General features: G+C 38.0%; 3 protein-coding genes across 6 annotated transcripts in view; 2 read left to right on the forward strand and 1 right to left on the reverse strand.

The window, feature by feature from the left end:
- Positions 1-4,146, forward strand: part of nup155 (nucleoporin 155) — a 35,092-nt gene extending 30,946 nt beyond the window's left edge. For 2 of the 3 annotated variants that reach the window (XM_051685125.1, XM_051685126.1), the window contains exons 32-34: positions 154-290; positions 516-622; positions 3,251-4,146. In XM_051685125.1, coding sequence (XP_051541085.1) covers positions 154-290; positions 516-622; positions 3,251-3,389 — 383 coding nt within the window. In that variant the 3' untranslated portion in view covers positions 3,390-4,146. Of the gene's footprint in view, positions 1-153; positions 291-515; positions 623-3,250 lie in introns of those variants that run through there. The other variant, XR_007895874.1, reaches the window with a different exon arrangement.
- Positions 4,147-4,682: 536 nt separating this feature from the next.
- Positions 4,683-5,684, reverse strand: LOC127433592 (rhodopsin). Its single transcript, XM_051685623.1, has 2 exons — positions 5,003-5,684; positions 4,683-4,930 (listed from the first exon to the last, which is right to left on the reverse strand). Exons 1-2 carry the CDS (start codon positions 5,682-5,684, stop codon positions 4,683-4,685), a joined length of 930 nt encoding a protein of 309 aa, XP_051541583.1.
- A 7,221-nt stretch (positions 5,685-12,905) lies between these two features.
- cplane1 (ciliogenesis and planar polarity effector 1) overlaps positions 12,906-27,823 on the forward strand; it is a 54,177-nt gene continuing 39,259 nt past the window's right edge. The window contains exons 1-17 of one of the 2 annotated variants that reach the window (XM_051686089.1): positions 12,906-13,071; positions 13,158-13,293; positions 13,384-13,503; positions 15,054-15,292; positions 15,386-15,492; positions 15,734-15,890; positions 16,014-16,117; positions 16,359-16,541; positions 18,208-18,457; positions 18,649-18,807; positions 19,945-20,642; positions 20,842-21,032; positions 21,173-21,253; positions 21,336-21,506; positions 25,018-25,185; positions 27,252-27,480; positions 27,560-27,675. In XM_051686089.1, coding sequence (XP_051542049.1) covers positions 12,991-13,071; positions 13,158-13,293; positions 13,384-13,503; positions 15,054-15,292; positions 15,386-15,492; positions 15,734-15,890; positions 16,014-16,117; positions 16,359-16,541; positions 18,208-18,457; positions 18,649-18,807; positions 19,945-20,642; positions 20,842-21,032; positions 21,173-21,253; positions 21,336-21,506; positions 25,018-25,185; positions 27,252-27,480; positions 27,560-27,675 — 3,190 coding nt within the window. In that variant the 5' untranslated portion in view covers positions 12,906-12,990. The remainder of the gene's footprint in view (positions 13,072-13,157; positions 13,294-13,383; positions 13,504-15,053; positions 15,293-15,385; positions 15,493-15,733; positions 15,891-16,013; positions 16,118-16,358; positions 16,542-18,207; positions 18,458-18,648; positions 18,808-19,944; positions 20,643-20,841; positions 21,033-21,172; positions 21,254-21,335; positions 21,507-25,017; positions 25,186-27,251; positions 27,481-27,559; positions 27,676-27,823) is intronic. The other variant, XM_051686088.1, reaches the window with a different exon arrangement.

Here is a 27,823-nt window from a genome sequence, read left to right on the forward strand (position 1 = left end):
TTCTTACATTTATAACTAATCTAATCCTTATTATTTTTCTGTTTTACATATCTATTGACAAAAGAAAGCATTGAAGCGGTTTAAATACCTTTTGCAAAGCAGATGTCCAGCATAGACTGTAATCTCAGGGATTATTTCCTCCTTTTTACTCAGATTATCTGGTGAAGTTTCTTGAGCAGGAAGTCTGCAGATTAAACTGGGACGTGGGCTTTGTCACCTTCACCATGCAGGAAATTGGAGTTCAGCTTCCTCGACTGCTGGAGGTGTACGACCAGCTCTTCAAGACCCGGGTACAAGAACAGAGCGTGTAGTTTTCACTTTTTAACTACTGTAATCTTTAGAAGCTTCTGTATTCAGATAATTGATGAATGTGTGCATATCCAAATTCAGCTGATGTAATTATGATAATTTATTTCATTCATATGCAAATGTTACGTTTGTCATTTTTTGCCTTTCGCTGGTTTTTTTAAACACGTGGTACAATCGATCAGCTTTTGTTTTCTGTTTCTTCATAGGATCCATGTTGGCAACGCTTGAAGAAACCCCTGCACCTGGTGGAGTGCATCCATGTGCTCCTTTCTGGATACGTGGATGATCCCAGCCGCGTGCCCACCTATGACAGGTAACAGACTCGTTGTCTTGTTTATCACTTTTCTCATGAAGTGGGACAAAGCAGGCTACAGAAGTGCAAAAATAAATTTATTTACCCAGGAATTATTTTGAATTGTTCAACATGTTCAGATCTATTCCCCTATGATTCGGTCCCACCTCCTGCTGCTTCCTATTTGTAAAACTAAAATAGATTTCTTAAATATTTAAGTCCACATATGTGGACAGCGTGACTAAGTTGTGAAATTGTAAATAATACCAAGCTATAGAAAGTCCGATTTTTATTTTTTAAAAATTTTTTTTCATCAGATTATTTATGATGTGTCCAGGAGTGTTGATTATTCATGTTTTTTAGACGTTACAGACATTACATCAGAAATTAGCATAATTAATTCAGATTCAAAGTAATGTCCAGCATCATCCAATCACTGTCAACCATGTTAAAATAAAATGATACATTATAAATTCTGAATCTATGTACTGATTATCATTGTCACATGTCTGTCAAACATGTTGAGTGATCCAAACATCATCTGCAGCCTGAAACTGAACTTTCGATCAGATTTTAGGAGTGAATGCACTTAGCTGGCCCAAAATGTCCCAAAGTCCACGTATGTGGACATGATGTTTATCAATGCGCTGACGAGTGAAAAATGAATGCATTTTTTAAAGCAGCATATCAAATGAAACTAGAAACGCTACTCTTTACACACACACAGGTTTCACTGAAAAAACATAGAGGTTTCTTATCGGAGACACTTTTGTTGGCGCTGTGCCCGTAGAAGCGCTTCACAGAAATCAATGTCATGCTGTTGTGTCACCTGACTCGGTGTGTCCAAAGTTTAACCCTTAAATGACAGTCTAGAGTCTTGTGAACAGTATTCAGTCGGTTTAAATTAAATTATACGTGTGTATAGTGAAGCGAAAATACAATGTCTACGCATGAGGATGTGGGGTCGCACGAGGATAAATTAAATATACAGTGCATTCAGAAAGTATTCAGACGACTTCATTTTCTTCACATTTTGTTATCTTGCAGCCTTATGCTACAATGCTTAAAATTATTATTTTTTCACATCAGTCTACACTCCATACCCCATAATGACAAAGCAAAAAACAGATTTTTGATATCTTTTCACATTTATTAAAAAGGAAAACTGAAATATCACATTGACAGTATTCAGACTCTTAACTCAGTACTTAGTTGAAGCACCTTTGGCAGCGATTACAGCCTCAAGTCTTATTGGGTATGAAGCGACAAGCTTTGCACACCTGGATTTGGGGATTTTCTGCCATTCTTCTCTGCAGATCCTCTCAAGCTCTCTCAGGTTGGATGGGGACCGTCAGTGGACAGCCATTTTCAGATCTCTCCAGAGATGTTCGATTGGGTTCAAATCCGGGCTCTGGCTGGGCCACTCAAGGACATTCACAGAGTTGTCCCTAAGTCACTCTTGTGTTGTCTTGGCTGTGTGCTTAGGGTCATTGTCCTGTCGGAAGGTGAACCGTCAGCCCAGTCTGAGGTCCTGAGCACTCTGGACCAGGTTTTCATTAAGGATATCTCTGTATTTTATTGCGTTCAGATTTCCTTCAACCATGACCAGTCCCCCAGTCCCTGCCGCTGAAAAACACCCCCACAGTATGATGCTACCACCACCATGCTTCACCGTTGGGATGGTATTGGCCAGGTGATGAGTGGTGCCTGGTTTCCTCCAGACATGATGCTTGGAGTAGAGGCCAAACAGTTCAATCTTCATTTCATCAGACCAGAGAATCTTGTTTCTCACAGTCTGAGAGTCCTTTAGGTGCTTTTTTATGTGTCTTGCACTGAGGAGAGGCTTCCGTCTGGCCACTCTGCCATAAAGCCCAGATTGCTGGAGTGTTGCAGTGATGGTTGTCCTTCTGCAAGTTTCTCCCATCTCCACACATGATCTCTGGAGCTCAACCAGAGTGACCATCGGGTTATTGGTCACCTCTCTTACCAAGGCACTTGATTGCTCAGTTTGGCCGGGTGGCCAACTCTAGGAAGAGTCCTGATTGTTCCAAACTTTTGTTCCATTTAAGAATTATGGAGGCGACTGTGCTCTTGGGAACCTTCAATGCAGCTGAAATGTTTTTGTAGCCTTCCCCAGATCTGTGCTTCAACACAATCCTGTCTCTGAGCTCTGCAGTTCCTTTGACCTCATGGCTTGGTTTTTGCTCTGATATGCATTTTCAGCTGTAAGACCTTATAAAGATAGACAGGTGTGCGCCTTTCCAAATCTTGTCCAATCAATTGAATTTGCCGCAGGTGGACTCTAATCAAAGTGTAGAAACATCGCAAAGATGATCCAGAGAAATGAGATGCACCTGAGCTAAATTTCAAGTGTCTGAATACTTATGTCAATGTGATATTTCAGTTTTTACTTTTAAGTTATCACAAATCTGGTTTTTGCTTTGCCATTATGGGGTATGGAGTGTAGATTGATGTGGAAAAAAAATATTTAAAGCATTTTAGCATAAGGCTGCAACATAACGAAATGTGAAAAAAAAAAAAAAATGAAGGGGTCTGAATACTTTCTGAATGCACTGTATGTAATATATTTTATATTTTATCTGAGTTCAGTCAAGCTGTAACTCTCTCTGTCTCTCTCTCTTTTTGCAGACGAAGATTCACTAACGCATGTCTTGATAATATCTGTGGTTATCTGGTGGAGCTTCAGTCTTTGAGTCCAAATGCTGCTCTACAGGATATCATACACAACTTTAAATCTCTGCAAGCCAAACTGGAGAAGCTGCATTGATGACAGTTGAAGGTTATTGACTTTAGCATAAATGTTTGCACCAATCTTCTGGTTTTTGCTGTCAGTTTCTAAGTGTTTAATTGAAATCCCATCTGAAGCCCTGATAGTATGACCTGATGCATCTCATAGTGCATTTTGAACATGCAACCTTACAAAAATCAAGCAACCGGTCTTTACTGCGCTCTTTGTGCCCGCTAAATTAATAATGTTCACTCAGACAAATAAACAGTTCAGCTGTATATTCATTGGTTTGCAGACATTTTTGTGGTCTTTAGTCCTGAGAATTGCAGATAAGAGGGTGCAGAAAATATGATTTGCTGAAATAACTTTGTTTGTTGTAAATCACTGTCACTGCTGTACTGTCTGTGTGCATTATTAACTGTCTAAGGAGGCACTTGTGAAAAGGTTTCAAAGATGAACTCATTAGGGTTGCTCGAAAAGCAGTTTTCATTTGTGCAGAATTTGGATAAATTAGTGTAAAGTTAGACCATTGAAAAATGTGAATTTCCCAATGATAATTTTTGTTTTTTACTTTTTCATTCTTGAGATATGGTTGCATGGATGCATAGGTTGAAAGGAAATCTGCACTTGTCTGCTTTGTACTAAATGCAAGATTTATCAGTGCACTATTTTATAAAAATGATCAATTTTTATGAAACATTATTTTTCAACTGCCTTATGAGCAAGTGTTGTGTAATAAAATGTGTATTGCAAATGTTGCAAAAAGTTTGGAATAATAAATTGTTTTTGTTTTAAGGTACAATTGTCAAAGTCTTTTGAACTTCTCAAAGTTTTGAAAGAAGCTTTTTAATTTCTTGGATATATTTGCTGGTTAATATTAAGGTTACCATCTTCAAATGCCTCTTCACTTTGGCTTTGTTGACGGAAATATTTTTATGTTGGTTTTAATACAAAAATAACGACAAGAATTGTGCTCGCAGGCAAATTTATAGTTGCATAATGAACATAATTGCTTGAACATAATTAAGCACAGGAGAGATAATCATTTTTTTTTAATTTGTTTATTTTGCTTTAATGGGGGAAAGCTATGGTACTCTCATGATATTTTATTTTCCATTCTTACAATTCACACATTTAAAAATAAATATATGTAATGTTGTATTTTTATAGGCATGTTGAAAACAAGTTTTAATTATTCGAGTTAAGTTCTTTTTATTTTGGCCATTGTGCAATCAACAGTGTACACGGATGGTTTCTCACAATGCACCAATCATAGTTATCGTTAATTACTAAAGCGTTCCATGGCAGTTCTTATCAGCCTGTTAAGTATTTTTACCAACATGAGCAGTTGAGTTTCTTTACCCCGTGCAGGTAGACGTAAGGGACGAAACAGGTGTAAGTTGCTCCAATGAAATTGGTCAACTTCACTGCCAGAATCGAGTTTCTGAAGTTGCTGTAGATCCGGAGCACAAGGTGAGTAAACCAGCAGATAAGGAAGATTGTTGCTACTGCCACCACACTTTTGGCCGCCCTCGCCTGATTACTTGAGGACTGGTTGGATCGGACTTGTGTCTTTTGCGCTCTTTGTTGAGGATTGCCGACATTACTCACAGCATTAGATGTTTTGGCTTGTGTTCCTGAATGAAAATAACCTGCATCTACAAATGCTGGTGGAGGATTTGCTCCACTCTTGATTTCTTTGGAATGACCCTTGATTCGTTTTTGGCTCTGGAGCAGCATTAAGACAATCTGAGCACTTGCATAGGTTATCCCAACCAGTGGAATGGCATTAGCAAGAATGAGGTACAGACCATCAAAAGTCCTCTTGTATCCAGGTGTTGGGAAGCGTTCCTCACAAACTTCTAAACTCTCATTCCCATCGTGCTCTGCAATGAAGAAGTGAGGAATGCTGAAAACAAATGACACTGTCCAGCTCCCACAGAGCAATATGCCAACAAGCCGTAAATTGTCCATCTGCACTGGAGCTCCACCGCGTCTGACGGAACCCACCAGTTTTTGGTGCCAGTAGATGCTGATGAACATGGTGGAGAAGATACTGCTGGTCTCCGAGAGATCTGAAGAAAACTGGATCATGCCACAGTAACTTTTACCCATTAACCAGTTGTTCACAAAGTATGCCATGGTATCCGGTAGGTCCACCAGACAATTTGTGATGAGATTGGACACGGCCAAGTTAATGAAGAGAATGTCATTGGGTCGTAGTTGAGATCTGGATTTGGGCAGAGAGCGTATACCCAACCAGAAGTTTCCTATAATGCCAGTAAAGCAGAAAAAAGCTCGTACGGAGGATTCAATCCAGTCTTGTACCTCCATCTAAGACAAGTGTTCTACCTAAAGGTTTCCTGATAGGTGGTTTAGAAAGGACTCTTGGTTTGCATGTACCTGGTGGTTGATGCTGGAATTTATAAAGTCTGAACTGATGATATTAATATTGTAGTATCTGCGTTAGTCATAGTCATAGGTCTCAAGTCTCCTCCCACTATGTAGTGCATAATTGCTCTGACAGGGCATATCTAAAGCACTCTATCGCTTATGCCAACATAAACTCTAGCCTGTCCAAGAAATTGTCATGATCTATGGTGTCAAAGGAAGCACTGTTTTTCTAGTGTTTTGGACAAGATTTGAAATGCATCTAAATCATTTCACAGGGATCGATTTGTTTGCGTAGATGTTTAATAACTTGGTTTAAAAGTTCTTTGGACATGTCCTAAAGATAGACAGGTTGAGCAGACAAAACATATTACACCATCAAAACCAACAACTTGTGTTCTAGACACTATACCCAACACCGTCAGAAAAGATGTGCAAAAATAGTACCTTTTCACTGGGGTGGTAGCCTCAGGGTGGTAACCCTCTTTACACCTTAAGGTACTAATATTTACCCTTTTAGGGACCGATAAGACACTGTACTAGTGTGTACCCTTTAGGGACAGATAAGGTACAAATACATTCCAGCCAACATTTAAGGGTACCCCTAAAGGTAAAATATTTGCACATGTTTCTGACAGTAAATAAACAACTAAAATAAGACCTTCCTTTAGTTTCTGAACCCCTTCTCAATATGAACTCCTCTCCTATAACAGTGAAGGACTTAACTTGATCTTGGAGTATTGAAATGATCTCTTGAGGTCCTGTACCCTCCTTGACTTAGATGACGCAAATATTTCTATGCTGATTTGACAGAAATAATAACATGACAAGAATTGCACTCATAGGCAGGTTTATAATTTTTTTCAAGTGGTATAATGAACATAATTGCAGTGATTTCTGGCAGCAATTAGCAAAGCACAGGAGGACAATCATTTCCAATTTCTTTCCATTGGAGGTGGGAAGGTACACCCAAGATATTTTAGTCTTACCACAATCTTTCAACATCACAAAATGTTTATTATGTATACGTTGGAAGTATTTTTTGACCTGTTCTGGACAAACGTACCTACAAATTACTCCTCAGAGTTATTTAAATGTGTTTGCACTTGATCTTTGAAACAACAGATTGCTACTCTAATGGTTTCCCACAATGGACTGATCATAACCCTGATTACTGAAGTGTACAACACCAGTCCTTACCAACATGAGCAGTTGAGTTTCTTCACCCCGTGCAGGTAGATGTAAGGGACGAAACAGACGTAAGATGCTCCTATAAAATTGGTCAACTTTACAGCCAGAATGGACTCTCTGAAACTGCTGTAGATATGGAGCACAAGATGAGTAAACCAGCACAAGAGGAAGATTGTGGCTACCCCCACCACACTTTTGGCTGCCATCACCTGATTGCTTAAGGATGGGTTGGATCAGACCTGTGTCTTCTGCACTACTTGTTGGCGGGTCACAACCTCATTCATGTCTCTAGATGTTTGCATTGCTGAACTACCGGCACCTTCATCTCTAGAAGTGTTTTTGGAGCTCATTGGAGATCTTTCTGAGAATGAAGCCATGTTGTGATCAGTTTACAGATGAAGGTGGAGGACACACTCTAGGTCTGGAATGATCTTGGACTCATTATTGGCTCTGGAGCAGTGTGAGCACAATCTGAACACTTGCGTAGGTTATCCCAACAAGTGGAACCACATTAGCCAGAGTGAGGAACAGACCATCAAAAGTCTGCTTGTCTGCAGGTGTTGAAAAACGTTCTTCACGAACTTCTATACTATTGTTCGCATCTTGCTTCACAATAAAGAAGTGGGGGACACTGAACACCAATGAAATGGTCCAACTCACGCCAAGCAACACAGAAGCAAGCCAAAGGTTGTCCATCTGGATTGAAGCTCCACCACATCGGATGGAACCCACAAGTTTTTGGTGCCAGTACATGCTGATGAAAATGGTGGAGATGATACTGCTGGTTTCTGAAAGTTTGTGAGAAATCTGGAACACCACAGTAATTTTGACTTGTTAACTAACTTTTTTCTAAGTGTGACATAGTTTCCTACAGATCCACCAGACAATTTGTGATTAGATTTGACACAGCCAAGTTAATGAAGAGGATGTCGCTGGTCCTTAGTTGAGATCTAAGTAAAGCACAATAAAGCTCTAATTAGTAATTCAATCCAATCTTGAGGCTCATCTATCAATAAAAACACTCTTCTGTTTGTGTTTTGGGAGTAAAGAAAGTACAGAGCTCAATATTTAATTCAGGTTGTTGATGGTCAAATTTATAAGGTGTGTATTGCTCATCAAGAACACGATGACATCATCAGTAGGTTATTATCAGTGTTGTCATGGTAACAAATCACCATAGTCTCCTCTTAATGTTCTTTGTGCTAATTGCTCAGGAGCACTAGTTTAATCTACCCAGTCATGCCATGAACCAAGTTCCCATATACTCAATAGTAATATATTTTGACCACTTGTGGTTTTACTCATTTGTGAACGTGGTTGTAAATGAGAGGTTGGAGGAGTTCAGTGCGGATGCCTCATACAGCCACCGGCAAGATGCCGCCCTGGGTGGCTGCCCATGTTGCCCGTGCCTAAATCCGCCATTGAACAATAGACTGATATATTTCAGGAGTAATTAGTTTCTTTTTGGTCTTTTTTAAAACCAAAGGAAAATGTACCAAATTGGCACATTAGAATGAATTCTTAAAGGGATAGTTCACTCAAAAATTAACCCTATATGACTTTCTTTAAAAGTCCCTTACACAAAGGGAGAAATTGTGAATAAATGTTGTGCTCAGTGATGTCATACAATGGCAGTTTATGGTGATCACCTCTTCAAGCTTCAAAAGAACACAAAAGTATAATTCAGAAGTCTAATAAATTATTCCATGAGACTCATGATTGTTATGAAAGCATACGATAAGATTTGGTGGAAAACAAACCAAAATCTAATGTATTATTTAGTGAAAATGTTCACCGACCATTGATCTCCTGTGAGAGTTCATGGTAGGGCATGAGAGCAACAGTTCACGCATCTCTCGCGAAATTGGGGCATTCAAGCGAAAAATCTTTTATTTATCTAAAAACAGGTCCTCCACAGCGATAGTGACAACAGAACACAACACAACTGCACACAAAACAGAGAACAGAACTTACTAAACATGTCTGAAGAGTTTGTAGTTGAAGAATTGATGCATTTCTATGCCCAGCCTTATTTTTTTATTTAATTTTGTATTTTTTTTGGACCAGTGCCAGTTCCCCACGCGATGCCGAAAATAGAAAACAAGCGATCAAAGAATGTACCGTCGCTCATCACTGCTGGTTAGGACAAAAACTCTGATTACCATAGAAAATATACCTTTTATCGTGTGTCGTTTGCCGAAAAGTTAGGACACTATGTGACTGTGGCTGCCTGTTTACTTGGCAATAAAGCTCATTTAGATTCTGATACTTTTTATATAAACAAAACAAGTTTCCACTTGAACGCCCCACTGTTGCAAGGGTGCTGCGTGAACTGTTGCTCTCGTGTCCTATCATGAACACTCACAGGAGATCAACGGTCAGTGAACATTTTCACTAAATAATACATTAGATTTCAGTTTGTTTCACATCAAATCTTATCGTATGCTTTCATAACAATCATGAGTCTCATGAAATAATTTATTAGTCTTCTGAATTATACTTTTGTGTTCTTTTGAAGCTTGAAGAGGTGGTCACCATAAACTGCCATTGTATGACATCACTGAGCACAACATTTATTCACAATTTCTCCCTTTGTGTTCAGAAAAAGATAGAAAGTCATATAGTGTTATAACAACACAGGGGTGAGTAAACAATGTCTGAGTTTTCATTTTTGGGTGATCCTTTAAAGTATTTTGAGCCAAGCCATTTAATGTAATGCATGTGGAACTTCTCTGTTAACATTAATAAATAAAATATTTTATTTTTTATTCTATTCTAAAGACCATGATTTATATTGATTAAAATCAATATACTTTTATCGTAATTCATTTTCTAAAGTATGTATTTATTATGTTAGTATTTGTTGTACTGCCTTCAAATAATGCTGGTTTTAATGAAAAGCATCTACAGTAGTGAGAGGATAATGAGACGTTAACGCTCTTCTCTCCTCGGATCGCGCATGCGCAGTTGTTGCGTGCGGACGCGTCTTCTTCCATGGCAACGAGGCGGGAATCATGTGACTTGTGTGCGCTGTTTGGAATACCGGAAGAGCTGGGAGATTCGAAAAACGTGTAAATAAACAGGGATAAATAGATGGGAATGAGTTTATCAGTGTCATGACATGATGGTAGAGTATATAAAGGACTTTAATATTGATTTATGACTGTATTGCGAATATTTGTGTGTTTGTCCTGTGTGCTGTTGTGTTGACATACAGCAGCTAACGGTTTTTAATGCTGATAAATTAATACATTTTAGTCAAACAAATAGTTACTCTTATTCACCTCGAAATGAAGACACATGGTGTTTGATTATACTGCTAATATAGCTGCTTTAATATATTGTGTTGACCGTTGTAATTAATATTAGCTACTTGCCATGCTACAATTTACAGATGTTTACTCTTATACATATCGAAATTTAAAATAGTTTAAAATAGACAGACAGATACAGTTGAAGTCATAAGTTTACATACACCTTAGCCAAATACATTTAAACTCAGTTTTTCACAATTCCTGACATTTAATCGTAGAAAACATTCCCTGTCTTAGGTCAGTTAGGATCACTACTTTATTTTAGAATGTGAAATGTCAGAATAATAGTAGAGAGAATGATTTATTTCAGCTTTTATTTCTTTCATCACATTCCCAGTGGGTCAGAAGTTTACATACACTTTGTTTGTATTTGGTAGCATTGCCTTTAAATTGTTTAACTTGGGTCAAATGTTTTGGGGATCCTTCCACAAGCTTCTCACAATAAGTTGCTGGAATTTTGTCCCATTCCTCCAGACAGAACTGGTGTAACTGAGTCAGGTTTGTAGGCCTCCTTGCTCGCACACGCTTTTTCAGTTCTGCCCACAAATGTTCTATCGGATTGAGGTCAGGGCTTTGTGATGACCACTCCAATACCTTGACTTTGTTGTCCTTAAGCCATTTTGCCACAACTCTGGAGGTATTCTTGGGGTCACTATCCATTTGGAAGACACATTTGCGACTGAGCTTTAACTTCACGGCTGATGTCTTGAGATGTTGCTTCAATATATCCACATCATTTTCATTCCTAATGATTCCATCTATTTTGTGAAGTGCACCAGTCCCTCCTGCAGCAAAGCACCCCCACAACATGATGCTGCCACCCCCATGCTTCACAGTTGGGATGGTGTTCTTCGGCTTGCAAGCTTCACCCTTTTTCCTCCAAACATAACGATGGTCATTATGGCCAAACAGTTACATTACTGTTTCATCAGACAAGAGGGCATTTTTCCAAAAAGTAAGACCTTTGTCCCCATGTGCACTTGCAAACTGTAGTCTGGCTTTTTTATTGTGGTTTTGGAGCAGTGGCTTCTTTCTTGCTGAGCAGCCTTTCAGGTTATGTTGATATAGGACTCGTTTTGCTGTGGATATAGATACTTGTCTACCTGTTTCCTCCAGCATCTTCACAAGGTCCTTTGCTGTTGTTCTGGGATTGATTTGCACTTTTCGCACCAAACTACGTTCATCTCTAGGAGACAGAATGCGTCACCTTCCTGAGTGGTATGATGGCTGCGTGGACCCATGGTGTTATACTTGTGTACTATTGTTTGTACAGATGAATGTGGTAACTTCAGGTGTTTGGAAATTGCTCCCAAGGATGGGAGGTCTTGGCTGATTTCTTTTGATTTTCCCATGATGTCAAGCAAAGAGGCACTAAGTTTGAAGGTAGGCCTTAAAATACATCCACAGGTATACCTCCAATTCAGTACACCTCCTATCAGAAGCTAATTGGCTAATTGTCTAAAGGCTTGACATCATTTCCTGGAATTTTCCAAGTTGCTTAAAGGCACAGTTAACTTAGTGTATGTAAACTTCTGACCCACTGGAATTGTGATATAGTCTATTAAAAGTGAAACAATCTGTCTGTAAACAGTTGTTGGAAAAATTACTTGTGTCACGCACAAAGTAGATGTCCTAAACGACTTGCCAAAACTATAGTTTGCTAATATTAAATCTGTGGAGTGGTTAAAAAATGTGTTTTAATGACTTCAACCAAGTGTATGTAAACTTCTGACTTCAACTGTAGATAGATAGACAGATAGATGGACAGACAAGACAGACAGACAGACAGATAGATACTGTAGATAGAATGTTTGGCATGAAGCTAGGTATTGCTAGCATGTTGCTAGGCATTGTTAGCATGTTTTAGCATCTGGCTAGGCATTGCTGGGATGTTCCTTGAAAATAACAACTTAATCATACATTTAAAAAAAAAGTTGTCAAATACATTTTTCAAGGTACATTTAAAAAAAAAAAAAAAAAAAAAAAAGAATTTTTTTAGTTAAAAAACTAAAGGTTACACTACAAGACCAAAACGAAATGTACCTTCTCATAAAAATGTCAAAATATCAGATTTATTTAAACTTTGTGCTCTTGAGGGCCTAAACAAGTTGGGATCTGCTCGGTTTTATGGTTTTTGTCAACATAAACAACAAAATGTCTACCTACTCTAGGCCTACATGTTGGTTATACCACATGACTTTGATTTGGTGGACAAAAGTGGTTTTAAATATTAATCATATTATAATCATTTAAATTTAAATAATATTTAAATTTTAACGACTCTTGTCGCTGGACGGTTACACCACATGACATTTTTTACTTTAAGAAATAAAAAATATAAAAATGACTATGCTCATCACAGAGGTGTATTCAAGTAATTGTTTTTTGAGAAGTGCATTTTTTTTTTTTTTTTTAATGTATTTTTGAATAATTTAATAGATCTGGACCAAAAAAATAAATTTGTGTCACATCTGACAAAATTACCAAAAATAAAAGCATGGCTGAGTGTGGTTATACTGGTAATTTAGGTTAAAAAAAGCAATCCAAAGGTTGTAGTGTTGATTCTGATAATTTAGCTAGAGTTAATATATTGTGTTTAGTATCTTGTCTGTATCTACAGCCGTGTAATCTTGTATAAATGTTATTTTCATTTACCCAGTCTATATGCATGTGTCATTTAAAGCTGCATGTGATGGGATACAGACTGTCTGGATGTTCTCTCAAATCCATCGTCTGCACCAAAAATGGAATTGAAGTTTGAGGTTTTATTGTCGTCCAGCATCAAGCGCAGAAAGCCATGGCCTCGTTTCTGCTGGCTGGGGAGGGTAAGATCACATATAAACAAATGATTAGCAAGTTCAATGTGATCCTTTGTGAATTAAGGCAAATATTAAATACGGTTTTCTTACAGGAGAAGGAAGGTGTTTTTCTGTTAGATGACAATCGGATCAGTGAAATACATCTGGTGTCGGGTCAGACCAAAAAGAAGACCCCAAAACTACAGCCACTGTTACAGAGAGTGGTGACCATGTCAGCTTCTGAGAACGGTGAATGATGTAGCTCAGATTTAGTCTCATAATGTGTCATTAAACCGTCTACTCCACAGGTTACCGGTGTGTTTATAATATAATCTGCAGGTATGTGGCTGGCTGGTCTTCTGGTGTCTGGAGAACTCTTTCTGTGGAATAAAGACAAGGATTCATTAAAGATGACCTCCAGTGCTCCTGCAGTTCATCAGCTGGCTTCTTCCATCAAAGGTCTGTGTAAAGGTTTTTAATAAACACTTCTTGTAGTCTGTTTGTACCCCTGTGGACACCGTGTATAAAAACACATGGTAGATATTTCAAAATGTACTGTATAACGTTTACTGTACTGTATCTGCTCTAAAGGGGGGTCACACAACGGATGCGTCTGTCGGATGACATGGCGCCTTGAGTATATTCCATAAAATTCAACCCAAATCATTATCAAAGGACATATATTATTTACTCAAGCGTTGTTCATTCTTGAAGAAGGGAAAAACCTTGGTAACTTTTGTGTGTACTGTCTGCCACCTGAACCACATCGACGTGCCCTGTGTTTGATTCCTGTTCCGTGTCCTAGCTGCTACATGACGTAACTCAGATTACCGCTCTGTACAATTGTGCTGAGAAGAATAGCGTGCCTGAATGCTATTCTGAGATGCGGGTTGGCGCTGTTTTGGTGGCATGAGGGGGACCTACACAATATTAGTCAGGTGGTTTTAACGTTGTGGCTGATCGGTATAAGTGAGCTGGTGCAAATGTACCAACATCTGTACGATCGTTCTCATATGACATTTTCCAAGAACATGTCATGCGATGTTATTTTTGGTTTTGTTTAATTAGTCTACAAAAAGAATCAGATCTACTCAGATACTCTCAAAGTAGGGGCCTGGGTATTTCAGCGAGTATTGATGCTGACTACCACACCTGGAGTCGCGAGTTTGAATCCAGGGTGTGCTGAGTGACTCCAGTCAGGTTTCCTAAGCAACCAAATTGGCCCGGTTGCTAGGGAGGGTAGAGTCACGTAGGGGTAACCTCCTTGTGGTCGCTATAATGTGGTTCTCGGTCTCGGTGGGGCGCGTGGAGAATAGCGTGAAGCCTCCACACACGCTACGTCTCCGTAGTAACGCGCTCAACAAGTCACATGATAAGATGTGCAGATTGACGGCCTCAGACGCGGAGGCAACTGAGATTCGTCATCCGCCACCATGATTGAGGCGAGTCACTACGCCACCATGAAGACCTAGAGCGCATTGGGAATTGGGCATTCCAATAAATGCTGGAGTGGTGGTGGCGGCGGCGGCGGCGGCGTAGTGGGCTAAAGCACAGAACTGGTAAGCAGAAGGTTGCTGGTTCAACCCCCACAGCCACCACCATTGTGTCCTTGAGCAAGGCACTTAACTCCAGGTTGCTCCGGGGGGATTGTCCCTGTAATAAAAGCGTCTGCGAAATGCATAAATGTAAATGCAAATAAATGTACTTATTAATTGGGTAATTAGTCAAAGTAAATAAGGTCAAAAATACCATAAAATCCCAAAAGAAATGCATCAATTTAATGTTTTTACTTTAGTAAAGATAGTGTTATTACATTTCTTTAAAAAAGAATCAGGCGTTCCACATTTGATGTTTCGGGTCAAATTTGACCCAAACAGATGGAACAGGCTTTCTATTGATAAGTGTACAAGGGTTAATTTTCTAATGTTTGTTAAAGTTAATAATGAAAGCCATTCTAAAGAGCATGTTAGATGAAAATCCTCCAAGTGACACAAGCCTGTCTTATAAAGGTTCAGCATCTACAGTACGACTTTCTCTGCTGCTTTCTGAGAACGGAAAGAGAGTTTTCCTGGCAACTCTGTCAGGACAGGTGTTCCTCTGGGAGTGTTTGGCACTACGGGATCTCAACAGCCTTCGAGATGGTACCGTCAGAGGACGCTGGAGTCAGATAACGCACCCTGAGACATCTCAGCTGCCCTCCTCAAAGGATAAAGAGGCCTCCGTTCATAGTGTGTTTGTGAAGAACCAGGTGAAAAAAATATTTTGTGATACAAAAGGCTTAGTGGCAAAGTGTGGTAGAGGTTATTTGCTCATGTGTTGTATTGTACTCTGGTGTTTTTAGGCAGTTGGTGACGTGTGTCTGAGTGTGTTTGTCTTCAACACTGAAGACCAGCTGACTGTCACCTTATTGAAGATCCAGTGGGAGAGGACATGGGACAGCAACCTCAGGTGAAACCATCTTGACAGAGAACCCCAGTGAAAATGAGCTTTGATACGCTCTATAATCTGATTGGGTGAACAATGTTAGTAGCCGTTACAGATTTCGGAAGTATTTTTTCCAGAGGGATTTCATAAAATCCTTCATCAAAGAGTTGTAATGAACCAAACCAACCAGCTATGAGGCCTTAACCGAGGTTATTTTATTTTATAACACACCCATTACTGAAAACCGTTGTTTTTTCCACAATAGTTTAGCAGGTTTCAGTGTGAACTGGGTGTCCAAGTGTTTTCCGTTCAACCAGCTCATGCCTCCATGTAGACCAGTGAAGTCCAGAGGAGCTCTGGTCCCAGCATTCTCTCCAGATGGTCAACTACTGGCAGTAGTCCTTAACCAGAAAGACCCAAGGGTACACGTCACAGTATCATGTCATTTCCAGTATACAATGCCTAGGCACAACCTACAGTATCACAATTACAATAAGTGCAACATTTCTAAGTCTAATGTGTGTTTTTGATGTTTGATCTGAAAGGCAACTCAGGTGTTGTTCATCAGCACTCAGAACTTTGTGACTGTGTCCAGTCTGTTAGGAGGATGTGGCAGCAAGACGCTCAATATTCCAGCCAAGTATGTGAGGTAAGTGTTTAAAATGCCTCAGACCATTCACAGACTGCCTGATGCATACAGCACAAAACAATGGCAAAAATGTTACAAGTCAGACGGTCTCTTCCTGTCTAAGCGGGAGGTTCTTGAACATAATAAGCTGCAATATGGGCCAGACTTTATGCTGATAGTCTGGCTGTGTGAGACTAGTGTTTAACTGATCCGGTCTTTCAGCTTTGGGTTTAACTTGTTAACATGTCTGGCTGTTCAACAGGTCATACTGGGTCAGTTCTGTCAGCTGGACACCTGAAGGTCTTTATCTGGCTTGTGTCCTGAAGAGAGGCTCTCTGCTCATGCTGGCTCGTCTGGGTGGACTCGTGTCTTTGTCCACAACTGGATGCAACATTGAGTTTGGACCCGCCCACTTCCTGCCTCTTCACCCATTGGTCACTTACAGGTGATTTGACTGGTTCTTCTGTTGATGCTGTTTACTGGCATCTTCCAAACGTTATTGATGATGTTTAATATTCTGCATTGAGGAAGTTTTACACTTTCAGACATCAGATATAGAGTGGATCTCATGTGATTTTAATAATAATAATAAACAGTATACTACTACTACTACTACTACTACTACTACTACTACTGCTAATAATAATAACATAACAATAATAGTAATAATAATAATAATAAGTATAATACTACTACTACTTCTACTAATGAATCAGTCTGTTGTGTCTCTCAGCTGTGATGAGCCTTAATGCTGAAGTTTAAAGCCGTTTAAATCTATTTCCTAGCTTTAGTAGTGTAGTAGTAATCCGAGCGATCACGTAGTGCTGATGAATGAAAACACTGACTGACGCTGACTCACTTTACATCACCTGAACTGGCTCATATTACACGCAAAAATGGTCTATTGCCGCCACCTGCTGGCTAAAATATGTAATGTCACAAAAATAAACGTAAAGAGACACATATAGCTCTTAACACATCTGCAGTGCTCTTACACTTTAGATTAGAACGGCACGAACACAAGTGGAGTAATACACACAGTGAAGCGTCCGAGTGATGATGTACTGAGATCATCAGTACTCATGGAACGTCTCTCGACCAATCAGATTTGAGGATCGGAACTAACTGTTGTATATAAATAAGTGTATTATTACTACTACTACTACTACTACTAATATAACAACATCAATAATATAAATATAATAACAACAACAACAATAATAATACAGCAATAATGATATTAAGTATACTACTACTACTACTACTAATAATAATAATAAAACACAACAAATATAATAATAAAGAGTATAGTAATAATAATACAGCAATACTATTAATATAACAATATAATAATAATAATAATACGTTTTATTTATATTGCGTCTTTCTAAAACTCATAGTCGTTTTACAGAGAAATATGTTATAGGAGAATATTGGAGAAGATGGGTGATTGTATTCATCAAAGTTAGGGCCGCACAATACATCAGTGATCACGTCAGCATTTTTCAGACTGATATAAATATATTTTTCAATGGCGAGTTAAAATATCTTTTGCTACTGTACATTATAACAGGTTTGATGCCTGTTGTCACTTAAAAAACGTAACATTTTATTGTGAATGCAGCTTTAAAAAAAACAAACGTAGATTTTTATTATCAGACATTTTATCAGTCATCAGTAAAAATAATTTTTGCCTATCATCATCAGTATTTGTATATGAGTACATCTCTAATCAAAAGGCACAAACATATCATCATTTCACTAGTTGTGAATCATTGTTCTTTGTCTTTTTCTTCTTTTAATCTACTTTCTTACTTGCTTTTCCTACATCAATATTCATCTGCTGTATCATTTTCTTCCTCCAACATGATCATGTTCTCTGTTCAATGTAAGTACAAGAAGAGTGAAATGTTTTTATCAAATAATCACATGACTGCAGGCATGACAATCTGTTTCCTGTTATCTGTTGTCTGTTTCAGCTCACATTTGTAATGTGCAACATCACAAGAGTCCTGATAATGCAAGCTTTGTATCCCACATCAGATGCATGCTATCATCATGAGTTTGATCCTTCAGGTTTTATGACTGTATTCATTAATTTCATCCTGTAGACCTCCAGTGCCTTTGCAGACTCATGAAGGCGCTCTCTCCAGCTCTAGCATGTCGCTACGTGACCCCATGAGACAGCGGTACTCTGTGACATGGCATCCACGTCAGCCGTTTCTCATCGTGTCAGACGGCTATATGGTGACTGTGCTCAGGATGCCTAAACACCCGTCGTCTGCCGCGATTATGAGCGCCCTACTGCTGGATGCTGCTCAGGGGCTGGAGAACATGAGGAAGGTCATTGGGTCAGCTCAGGTCAGTTTACTGGACAGTAATCCAGTTGCACTATGGAAAGGTCTTTGAAAGTAAGAGAACCTTGGATTTTGATTTTTCCAGTTGATTGATCACACAGTGCTTGGTTTTGTCAATTTCAATCCTGCAGACTGATGGTTGTGTTTTATTTCTCTTAATGTAAATTGTTCTCTTGTGTGTTTTGTGTCTTTCAGCCTCAAATCAGGACGCAGCTGGAATCAATGTCCACTCTGATGTTCACAGGAAGTCTGTTAGCTCTTAAAGATAAAGAAACCTCTCTGTCCACTCTACCTGTGTACCTGCAGGATACTGGAGATACAGGAGACATCACACGCTTTACTGAGAGAGCTCAGGTCAGACAAAAGCAAATCACTTTCAGCATATAAAAAGCCATTAAAGCCACTCGAGGATGTGTGTTATACAGATTTTATCACTGTTAAAAGGTGTTGTTAAGCACAAACATATAAAATGGCAGCAATAGCAATATGGTACAGTAGAAAAGCTGGAACAATACATTATATAAAATAATGTGACAGCTAAGATAGTCGTTTATTTTCTTTGCATTATTTGCAATATTTTTGTGAAATAATTTTTATAAAATATATTTAAGTAATTATTTTAATCATAAAATTAATAATTCAGTTTTATTAGAATTGTTATTATAAATTAATATAAAAATACTTTTACAAATAACTACAGTATTTTTATTAAATATTTTTAATACAAATAACATGATTATGTTTTATCTAATTTAATTTGAATTTTATTTTATTTTATTAAAAAATATAAAAATAGTTTTACAGATAATTTATATTTTGTTACCTCTAGTTCAGCTTTATTATTTTTTTTAATATATTTGTATATTTATAAATAATGTAAATATTATTATTATAATTTTTTAAAACAAATAACAAGATTTACTTTAGATCTTATTTCAATTAATTTTATTTTATTTCATTTAAATAAAGTAATTTAAAAATAACTTGTACACAACTTAAATACTTATAATCATAATTAATTATTTTACCACTAATTAAGTTTTATATTTTTTGTTATAAATGAATAGAAAAATACTTTTACAAATAATTAAAATATGTTTATTAAAACATTAAGCAAACAACATTTATTTACTTGTATGTAATTGACTTAAATTTAATTGAATTTAAATAATAATAATAAAATTTTACAAACAGTTATTATTAATTTGTTACCACTAATTCAGTTTTATTATAGTTTTTATTATAAATGAATCTAAAAATGCTTTAACAAATAATGACAATATTTTTATAAAATTTCTAATACAAATAACATTATTTATTTAATTAAACTAAATTTAAATGTATCTATTTTAATTATAAAAATATTTTAAAAAAATACCTTTACAATATTTTTATGAAATCATTTAAAAAATATATATTTTTAATATAATTTGAAAAACAATGTTATTTATTTTAAATAAATGTATTTTTTCAATAATAATGTCTCTTCAGGGTGAGGATGATGACTCTGATGAAGGTCTGTTTACTCCCTTGCAAATGGAAGACGGAGGGAAGCTGGAGTTTGCGTCGATGTTTGACACTCTTCATGCTCAAACACACACAGATGGATCAAATTCCACAGCCTCAGGTCTCCAGGAGGATCTGGACAGGGTTCACAGGAACCTCATGAGAGCCTGGGCTCTGGGTGTGTCCATGGGCGGAGCCATGAAGCAGAGAGAGCGCCTTCTCAAATACACGATCATCTGCATCGTTCGATTCACAATCCTCCACAGAGTCAGTGACTGTACCGGCAGAAAGAATAGAGCTTCATGGGTCACACAAACTTTTCACATCTTCAGAACTCTCCTGTCCTTCCTGCCGTGGGACGCGACACACACCGGAGCCGACAGCTGCCTGAAGGTCACTGTCGAGCTCACCAGACGTTTCGTAGACTTGTTCCTCTCACGTTCACAATCTGATTTAGCACTTTCCTCTCAAAACTTCAACGCAGCTCTGCTCATCCTACAGGAAGCTTCTCGGAGTCTCAATCAGACCTACAGCCTCCCGTCAAAAGCATTGCATTTTGGAGAAGACGGACAGCTTTCGTATTCCTCTGATATGTTTTCAGTGCCACTGTTACAAGAGGACATCGGCACAGACACTGAGACAATAACGCAATCAGCACAGATACGAAAACAACCTTCCAACAGGTACTACTGATCCTTGAGTGCACTTAAAGCAGCAGTTCACCCAAAACTGTAAATTTTGTCATCATTTGCTCACCCTCATGTTGTCCTAAACCCGTATGATATTCTTCTGTGGAACTCAAAAGGCAGAATGATCAAATCACAGTTTGTTTTTCTTAATCATGATTATTGTTAGGCCTAACATCCGTGATGTGTTTTTCAGATTGCTGGTTATTTGGCGTGATGTGTACCGACAGGCTTTACAGTACCAGGTAGAATTACATAATCGCAAAGGCCACAGGGGTGTTCACAATGAGTTGGAAAGGATGTCTGTTATTTTACCGCAAATCCAACATGCTGTACAAACGACTGGAGACTGTCTTGAGAAGAGCCATGCTCTGCGTAATTTCACTGGTAAGCTGTTGCAATAAATTCAGAAACAATATTTTTGCTGTGCCAATAAAAGTTGAGTGGGAGTGTTACAATCTGTGAACTGTCCCAGTGCACTCTTGGAACGCCGCTTAATCTAATTTTTGCATTTTGTCCGTTCTCAGGCGAACAGCACTTCATTTTAGGTGAATACACTGAGAGTGCTCAGGTTTGGAGAGCTGAATTGTGGGCAGAAAGAGAAAGAGGTCAGACTTTCATTGAGTTATTTACAATTTCTTCAAACTCTCTGTCATACCTCACTCATTTGATCCGTCCTGTGTCCCGCAGCAGGTTCGTTGACATGTTATCTGGAGACTCGTTACTGTCTGGCTCTTCTGTATGGTCGGCTGATGCAGTATCGACTCCGAGAAGCTCAAGGTTTGGTTGACTGTTTGGCACATCAGCTGCAGACACATGCAGGACAAGAGGATGAGGGGACACAAGGATCAGCTGGTATAGGTCACTATTTCCCATGTCAAAAACTATTGCTTCAACCGATATGGGTTTTTAAATGAATGATGAAAATTATATAAAAACATACCACGTAAAAAATGAACGCAATTAGGGATAGTTCACCCAAAAATGAAAATTCAGTCATTGTTTACTCACCCCTGTGTTGTTATAACACTATATGACTTTCTATCTTTTTCTGAACGCAAAGGGAGAAATTGTGAATAAATGTTGTGCTCAGTGATGTCATACAATGGCAGTTTATGGTGATCACCTCTTCAAGCTTCAAAAGAACACAAAAGTATAATTCAGAAGTCTAATAAATTATTTCATGAGACTCATGATTGTTATGAAAGCATACGATAAGATTTGGTGAGAAACAAACTGAAATTGAATGTATTATTTAGTGAAAATGTTCACTGACCATTGATCTCCTGTGAGCGTTCATGATAGGACACGAGAGCAACAGTTCACGCAGACCCTCACGACATTAGGGCGTTCAAGCGAAAACTCGTTTATCTAAAAACAGGTCCTCCACAGTGATAGTGACAACAGAACACAACACAGCTGCACACAAAACAGAGAACAGAACTTACTAAACATGTCTGAAGAGTTTATAGTCCAAGAATTGATGCATTTCTATGCCCAGCCTTATTTTTAGTACTCTGAAATCAAACAGAAACATAGAGGAGGCTACAGGCAGCCACAGTCACACCATGTCCTAAACTGATGGCAAACGACATACGATAAAACGTATATTTTCTATGGTAATCAGAGTTTTTGTCCTATCCAGCAGTGATGAGCGATGGTACATTCTTTGATCGCTTGTTTTCTATTTTCGACATCATGTGGGTAACTCTGTCCGCTGTGAACTGGTACCGGTCCAAAAACTTTCACAGAAAATAAGGCTGGGCATAGAAATGCATCAATTCTTCAACTACAAACTCTTCAGACATGTTTAGTAAGTTCTGTTCTCTGTTTTGTGTGCAGTTGTGTTGTGTACTGTTGTCATTATCGCTGTGGAGGACCTGTTTTTAGATAAACGAGTTTTCGCTTGAACGCCCTAATGTCGTGAGGGGCTGCGTGAACTGTTGCTCTCGTGTCCTATCATGAACGCTCACAGGAGATCAACGGTCAGTGAACATTTTCACTAAATAATACATTCGATTTCAGTTTGTTTCTCATCAAATCTTATCGTATACTTTCATAACAATCATGAGTCTCATGGAATAATTTATTAGACTTCTGAATTATACTTTTGTGTTCTTTTGAAGCTTGAAGAGGTGGTCACCATAAACTGCCATTGTATGACATCACTGAGCACAACATTTATTCACAATTTCTCCCTTTGTGTTCAGAAAAAGATAGAAAGTCATATAGGGTTATAACAACACAGGGGTGAGTAAACAATGACTGAATTTTCATTTTTGGGTGAACTATCCCTTTAATTATGCTTCCTGATTCCATAATTCCATCATAAGGATAACCATTCAAAGCATTTAACTTGACACAGCGTCCTAAAAAAGTGCCATTATGATGCAATACACATTGTGACGCTCCATAATCGTCTGTCTGGCGCATGTATGTATAGACTTACAGAAAAAACGATGACTGACGCAAAAACTCATCCTGTGAGCACAGCCCTTGATTGTATTTAGGACAGAATCACAGGCCTCAATTGCAGGCCTTCAATGATAGGACATAAGCAATATATTGACTTTAAGAGCCACTTTTTGTATTGTCTAATCAATTCACAATAATGTTACGCTGTTGAATTATCTGAATTTTATATTAATTATATAAATTATAATTATTTTGATATATTATATTGGAGGTCATTGATAGTGGGTTTTGCCGATACGCTAACCGATTAATCGTCCAGTAGTTTTTTAAATCAATTTCTAGAATGTTAAAAAAAAACATTTAGTCTTTTTTTTGACTTTCCTTACTAACTATCTAATATTTGGTGCATAAGGTGGGACTTTTAACTATAAACAAGCCCAAAATTCACCGGGGACTCAATGCTCTATATTTATACACCAGTCAGCCACAACATTAAAACCACCTGCCTAATATTGTGTAGGTGCCCCTCGTGCCGCCCAAACAGCGCCAACCCACATCTCAGAATAGCATTCAGACACACTATTCAGCAGTTACAGAAATACTCAAACCAGCCCGTCTGGCACCAACAATCATCCATGTGATTATCTAATCAGCCAATCGTGTGGCAGCAGTGCAGTGCATCAAATCATGCAGATACAGGTCAGGAGCTTCAGTTAATGTTCACATCAACCATCAGAATGGGGAAAAAATGTGATCTCAGTGATTTGGAGCGTGGCATGATTGTTGGTGCCAGACGGGCTGGTTTGAGTATTTCTGGGATTTTCACGTCTCTAGAATTTACTCAGAATGGTGCCAAAAACAAAAAACATCCAGTGAGTGGCAGTTCTGTGGATGGAAACATCTTGTTGATGAGAGAGGTCAACAGAGAATGGCCAGACTGGTTCGAACTGACAGAGTCTACGGTAACTCGGATAACCGCTCTGTACAATTGTGCTGAGAAGAATAGCGTGTCAGAATGCTATTCTGAGATGTAGGTTGGCGCTGTTTTGGCGGCACGAGGGGGACCTACACAATATTAGTCAGGTGGTTTTAATGTTGTGTATATATTGTATTTATGTGTATATATATATATATTCACCAGAGGAGGATTTTTATTGTTATTTATTTCAAGAAATGAAGATACGATGCATGTGCTGACAGAGCGTGTTTCCACTTTTTTTTTTGGCATGACCTTACTTTAATTTGGATCACTTTATTATATGATAAAAAAAAGCTAAATATGCATTAAAGTGAAGGTAAAAATATGGATGAATATTGTCAATGATAAAATATTTAAACACAGCAAATCCCCACGAGACGTCAGTGATTGTTTTAATTTCTCTAGAAGTTGCAGTTTTACGGTAGAAAAACGATCTGCAATGATTTTTGCCAATAACCGGTAGTTCGAAAAAGCAACTACTGGCACCAATTAATCACCTCTATTTTGAATATTATATACTGAATTATCTCTATTTGGAGCCTTTTTTTTTTTTTTGTTGCAAATATATAATTAATGAATTAGCATGTCATTACATATGCAATTAATTTGATTAGATATCTGCATCGATTGACTTCCCTAAATACAATATTTACTCAAAATTCACTCAAATATATTGAAAACACAAAACATTTCCATAGATTTTGGAATTGACTGGATTATACTAACTAAAACTGTTTCTGAGCCATGTTGTTACTGTAACGGCAGATGCGATTACATTTCAAAATGATCAAATACCGTATGATCATTCAGCCGGTCCAAAATATCTAAGATCTAAATGTGTTAATTCTATCACAATATATCAGTCTGTCACTAAAACAAATGAACAGTACATGTCTTTTATCTGTGTATATCACAATGCTGTTTGTCTGTATACTGTGTGTACACTAAACGTTCTTTCCCATCGCCTGTGACCTTTAGATGACCCCGAGTTTGAGGGTGTGCTCTCGGGACCGGTGGGGCGTGAAGCCGCCTGCGCTGTGGTTCAATCTCTGGGCAGGTTTATGGCTGCATACTTCACCAATCATCCTCTTTATATACTTCCACCACACAACGTAGATGTCCTGCCTCCTCTGCATATACCACATGGTGAGTTCAGGAAAACCCAAATATAGATCAGATTCTGGAAAACTGCACAGAATAATGTATCTCACAGTGCTGTGTGCTCAACTGGACCTTCCATTTCCATTTTGTCAATTAATTGCACTGCGCAAATAATTGCAATCGCAATAACGAGCATCTGAAATTTCTAAATCGCAGCAAGCTGTAATTTTATTTTTTATGCTCAGAATTCTGAGATGTTTAATTCCCCATTCTGATTGGTGCACATCTTTGCACACTGATGAGATCTTTTAGGGAACAGAACGGAAATCGGGAAGGTGAATGTAGAAAAATAAAATGGCACAAAGAAATAACCAATGCTGCGCTGCAAAAAATCGACTTTTTACCAAGTATGTTTGTCTTGTTTTCCGGGAAAAATATCTAAACATTCTTAAAACAAGAAAAAATACTCGAAAGGTATCGAAAGATATTATAGTCTTGTTTTCAGAGAAATAAAACAAAATTTGGTGTGGTTCATGCTTAAAACAAGAAAAAACTATTTGCCAATCTATTACCCCACTGGCAAATAGTTGTTTTTTTATGAGCATAAACGTTACATAATTTTGTTAGATTTCTCTGAAAAAATAAAATGTCATTTTGCTTCTCAAGTAAATTTATCTTGTTTTAAATATGTTTAGATATTTTTACTGAAAAACAAGACAAAAATGCTGATCAGGAAAATAATTGTTTGCCATGTATCTATTATTTATGGCAAAAAAAAACAAAAAAATATTGAATGCATTTTTGGAATGTAAGGGGAAACTTTTGACAAAGTCGCAATTAAAATCGCAATAGCTATAAAAATAAAATAAAATAAAATCAAGATAGCCCTAAAAACAAAACAGGTTTACCTGCCAAAAAGTTAAAAGACTTTTATACAAAATAGGAATAAAAATGTGAAATAACTGGATTTCCAAAACAATAACTAGATGCCCCTCTTTGAATTAATAATGTAATGCTATGGGGGCCTGGGTATCTCAGCGAGTATTGACGCTGACTATCACCCCTGGAGTCGCAAGTTCGAATCCAGTGCGTGCTGAGTGTCTCCAGTCAGGTCTCCTAAGCAACCAAATTGGCCCGGTTGCTAGGGAGGGTAGAGTCACATGGGGTAACCTCCTCATGGTCGCTATAATGTGGTTCTCGCTCTCGGTGGGGCGCGTGGTGAGTTGTGCATGGATGAAGCTGAGAATAGCGTGAAGCCTCCACATGCGCTACGTTGCCGCGGTAACACACTCAACAAGCCACGTGATAAGATGCGCGAATTGACGGTCTCAGACACGGAGGCAAATGAGATTCGTCCTCCGCCACCCGGATTGAGGCGAGTCACTACGCCACCACGAGGGCTAATGCTACTGTTTGAAATGTTTGTTGCATACTACAGGACATATTGTTTTTTATAGTAGGTGGTATATAGTATATACCAGGGTTGCACAAAAGTCAGAATTTCAGAATTAACCTTCTTTCAATTCATGATTTGGAATTTGAATTAAAATGAAAAGTTTGAATTTACTGAATTGAATTTAAAGAAATTCAACGCACTGTCATTAGTCCAAGACTAATTCCGTTATAATTTTTGATCAAGTATGGCTATTTTTTCCCTAATTGGTGCTTAAAGACATGTCTCTTTAAAAATAAATGAATAAATAACTATATAAATAAAACTAACATAGCCATTAAAAGATTTAGTTTTTCCGGGACAGCACCAGAAATGATCCACTACATTATTTTCAGAAAACGTCATAAAAATAGTTTCAAGATAAATGAAATACACATTTCTATAGGTGGCATTTTAAACATTCTTACATTTTATTATATTTATTATTTATTATTAATACTGTAAAAAGTGATGTTTGAAGAACTTAAATTATCGTTTTTTTATTAAACTGAATTCATCCACTTCTTTTTTTCTTGGGTCCATGTGGTGGCGTAGTGACCCTGGTATGCAGTAAACATTATGCTTATATACAGTAAAAATGGCGTTTTGGATTGAAGATTATAATGAACTCAAAGGGTTGCATTAAACCAATCATCTTTCTTGGCATTTGCTCTTGCAGATGCAGGTAAACGTGTCGTAGAGTTGTGCCAGAGTCGTGTGGCGGTTGCGGTTCGATCTCAACATCTGTCTGAGGTGTGGACGGTGGACTACGCTCTGGAGCTCCTCCTGCTGGGCGGGCTGCTCCCTGAAGCCGCGTGGATGGCACAGGGTCTGGGCGACTGGAAGATGGCAGCGACCCTCGGCTTGGCGTACACCAACTTTTGCAGTGCACAGTTAGACCTGAGCAGGTCTGTGAGGTGACAAAGTTAAAAACAGTGATTGGATATTTTACATGTTTCATTAACAAGTAGATTTTGTGTATTTCAGCCTGAAATGGAGAGAACTGCACCTACCCACAGAGCTGCAGCCTGCAGTTATCTTCCAGGGTCAACTGGAGGCGCTACTGGGCCGAATGATTGGGTCTGAAGGAGATGATAATACAGGTATATATTTATAGTCATGATGTTAGTTATGGGGGCTTTTCTTCACAAATTGAAACCACAATGTTTATATATACTAAAGGAACGTTTTAACATCGCTCTCAATTTCGCCTGACACTAAATAGACAGTCGTGAACAGAAGTCGTATTTA

The sequence above is a fragment of the Myxocyprinus asiaticus genome, chromosome 43 (genome assembly GCF_019703515.2).
Source record: "Myxocyprinus asiaticus isolate MX2 ecotype Aquarium Trade chromosome 43, UBuf_Myxa_2, whole genome shotgun sequence".
NCBI classification, from domain to species: domain Eukaryota; kingdom Metazoa; phylum Chordata; class Actinopteri; order Cypriniformes; family Catostomidae; genus Myxocyprinus; species Myxocyprinus asiaticus.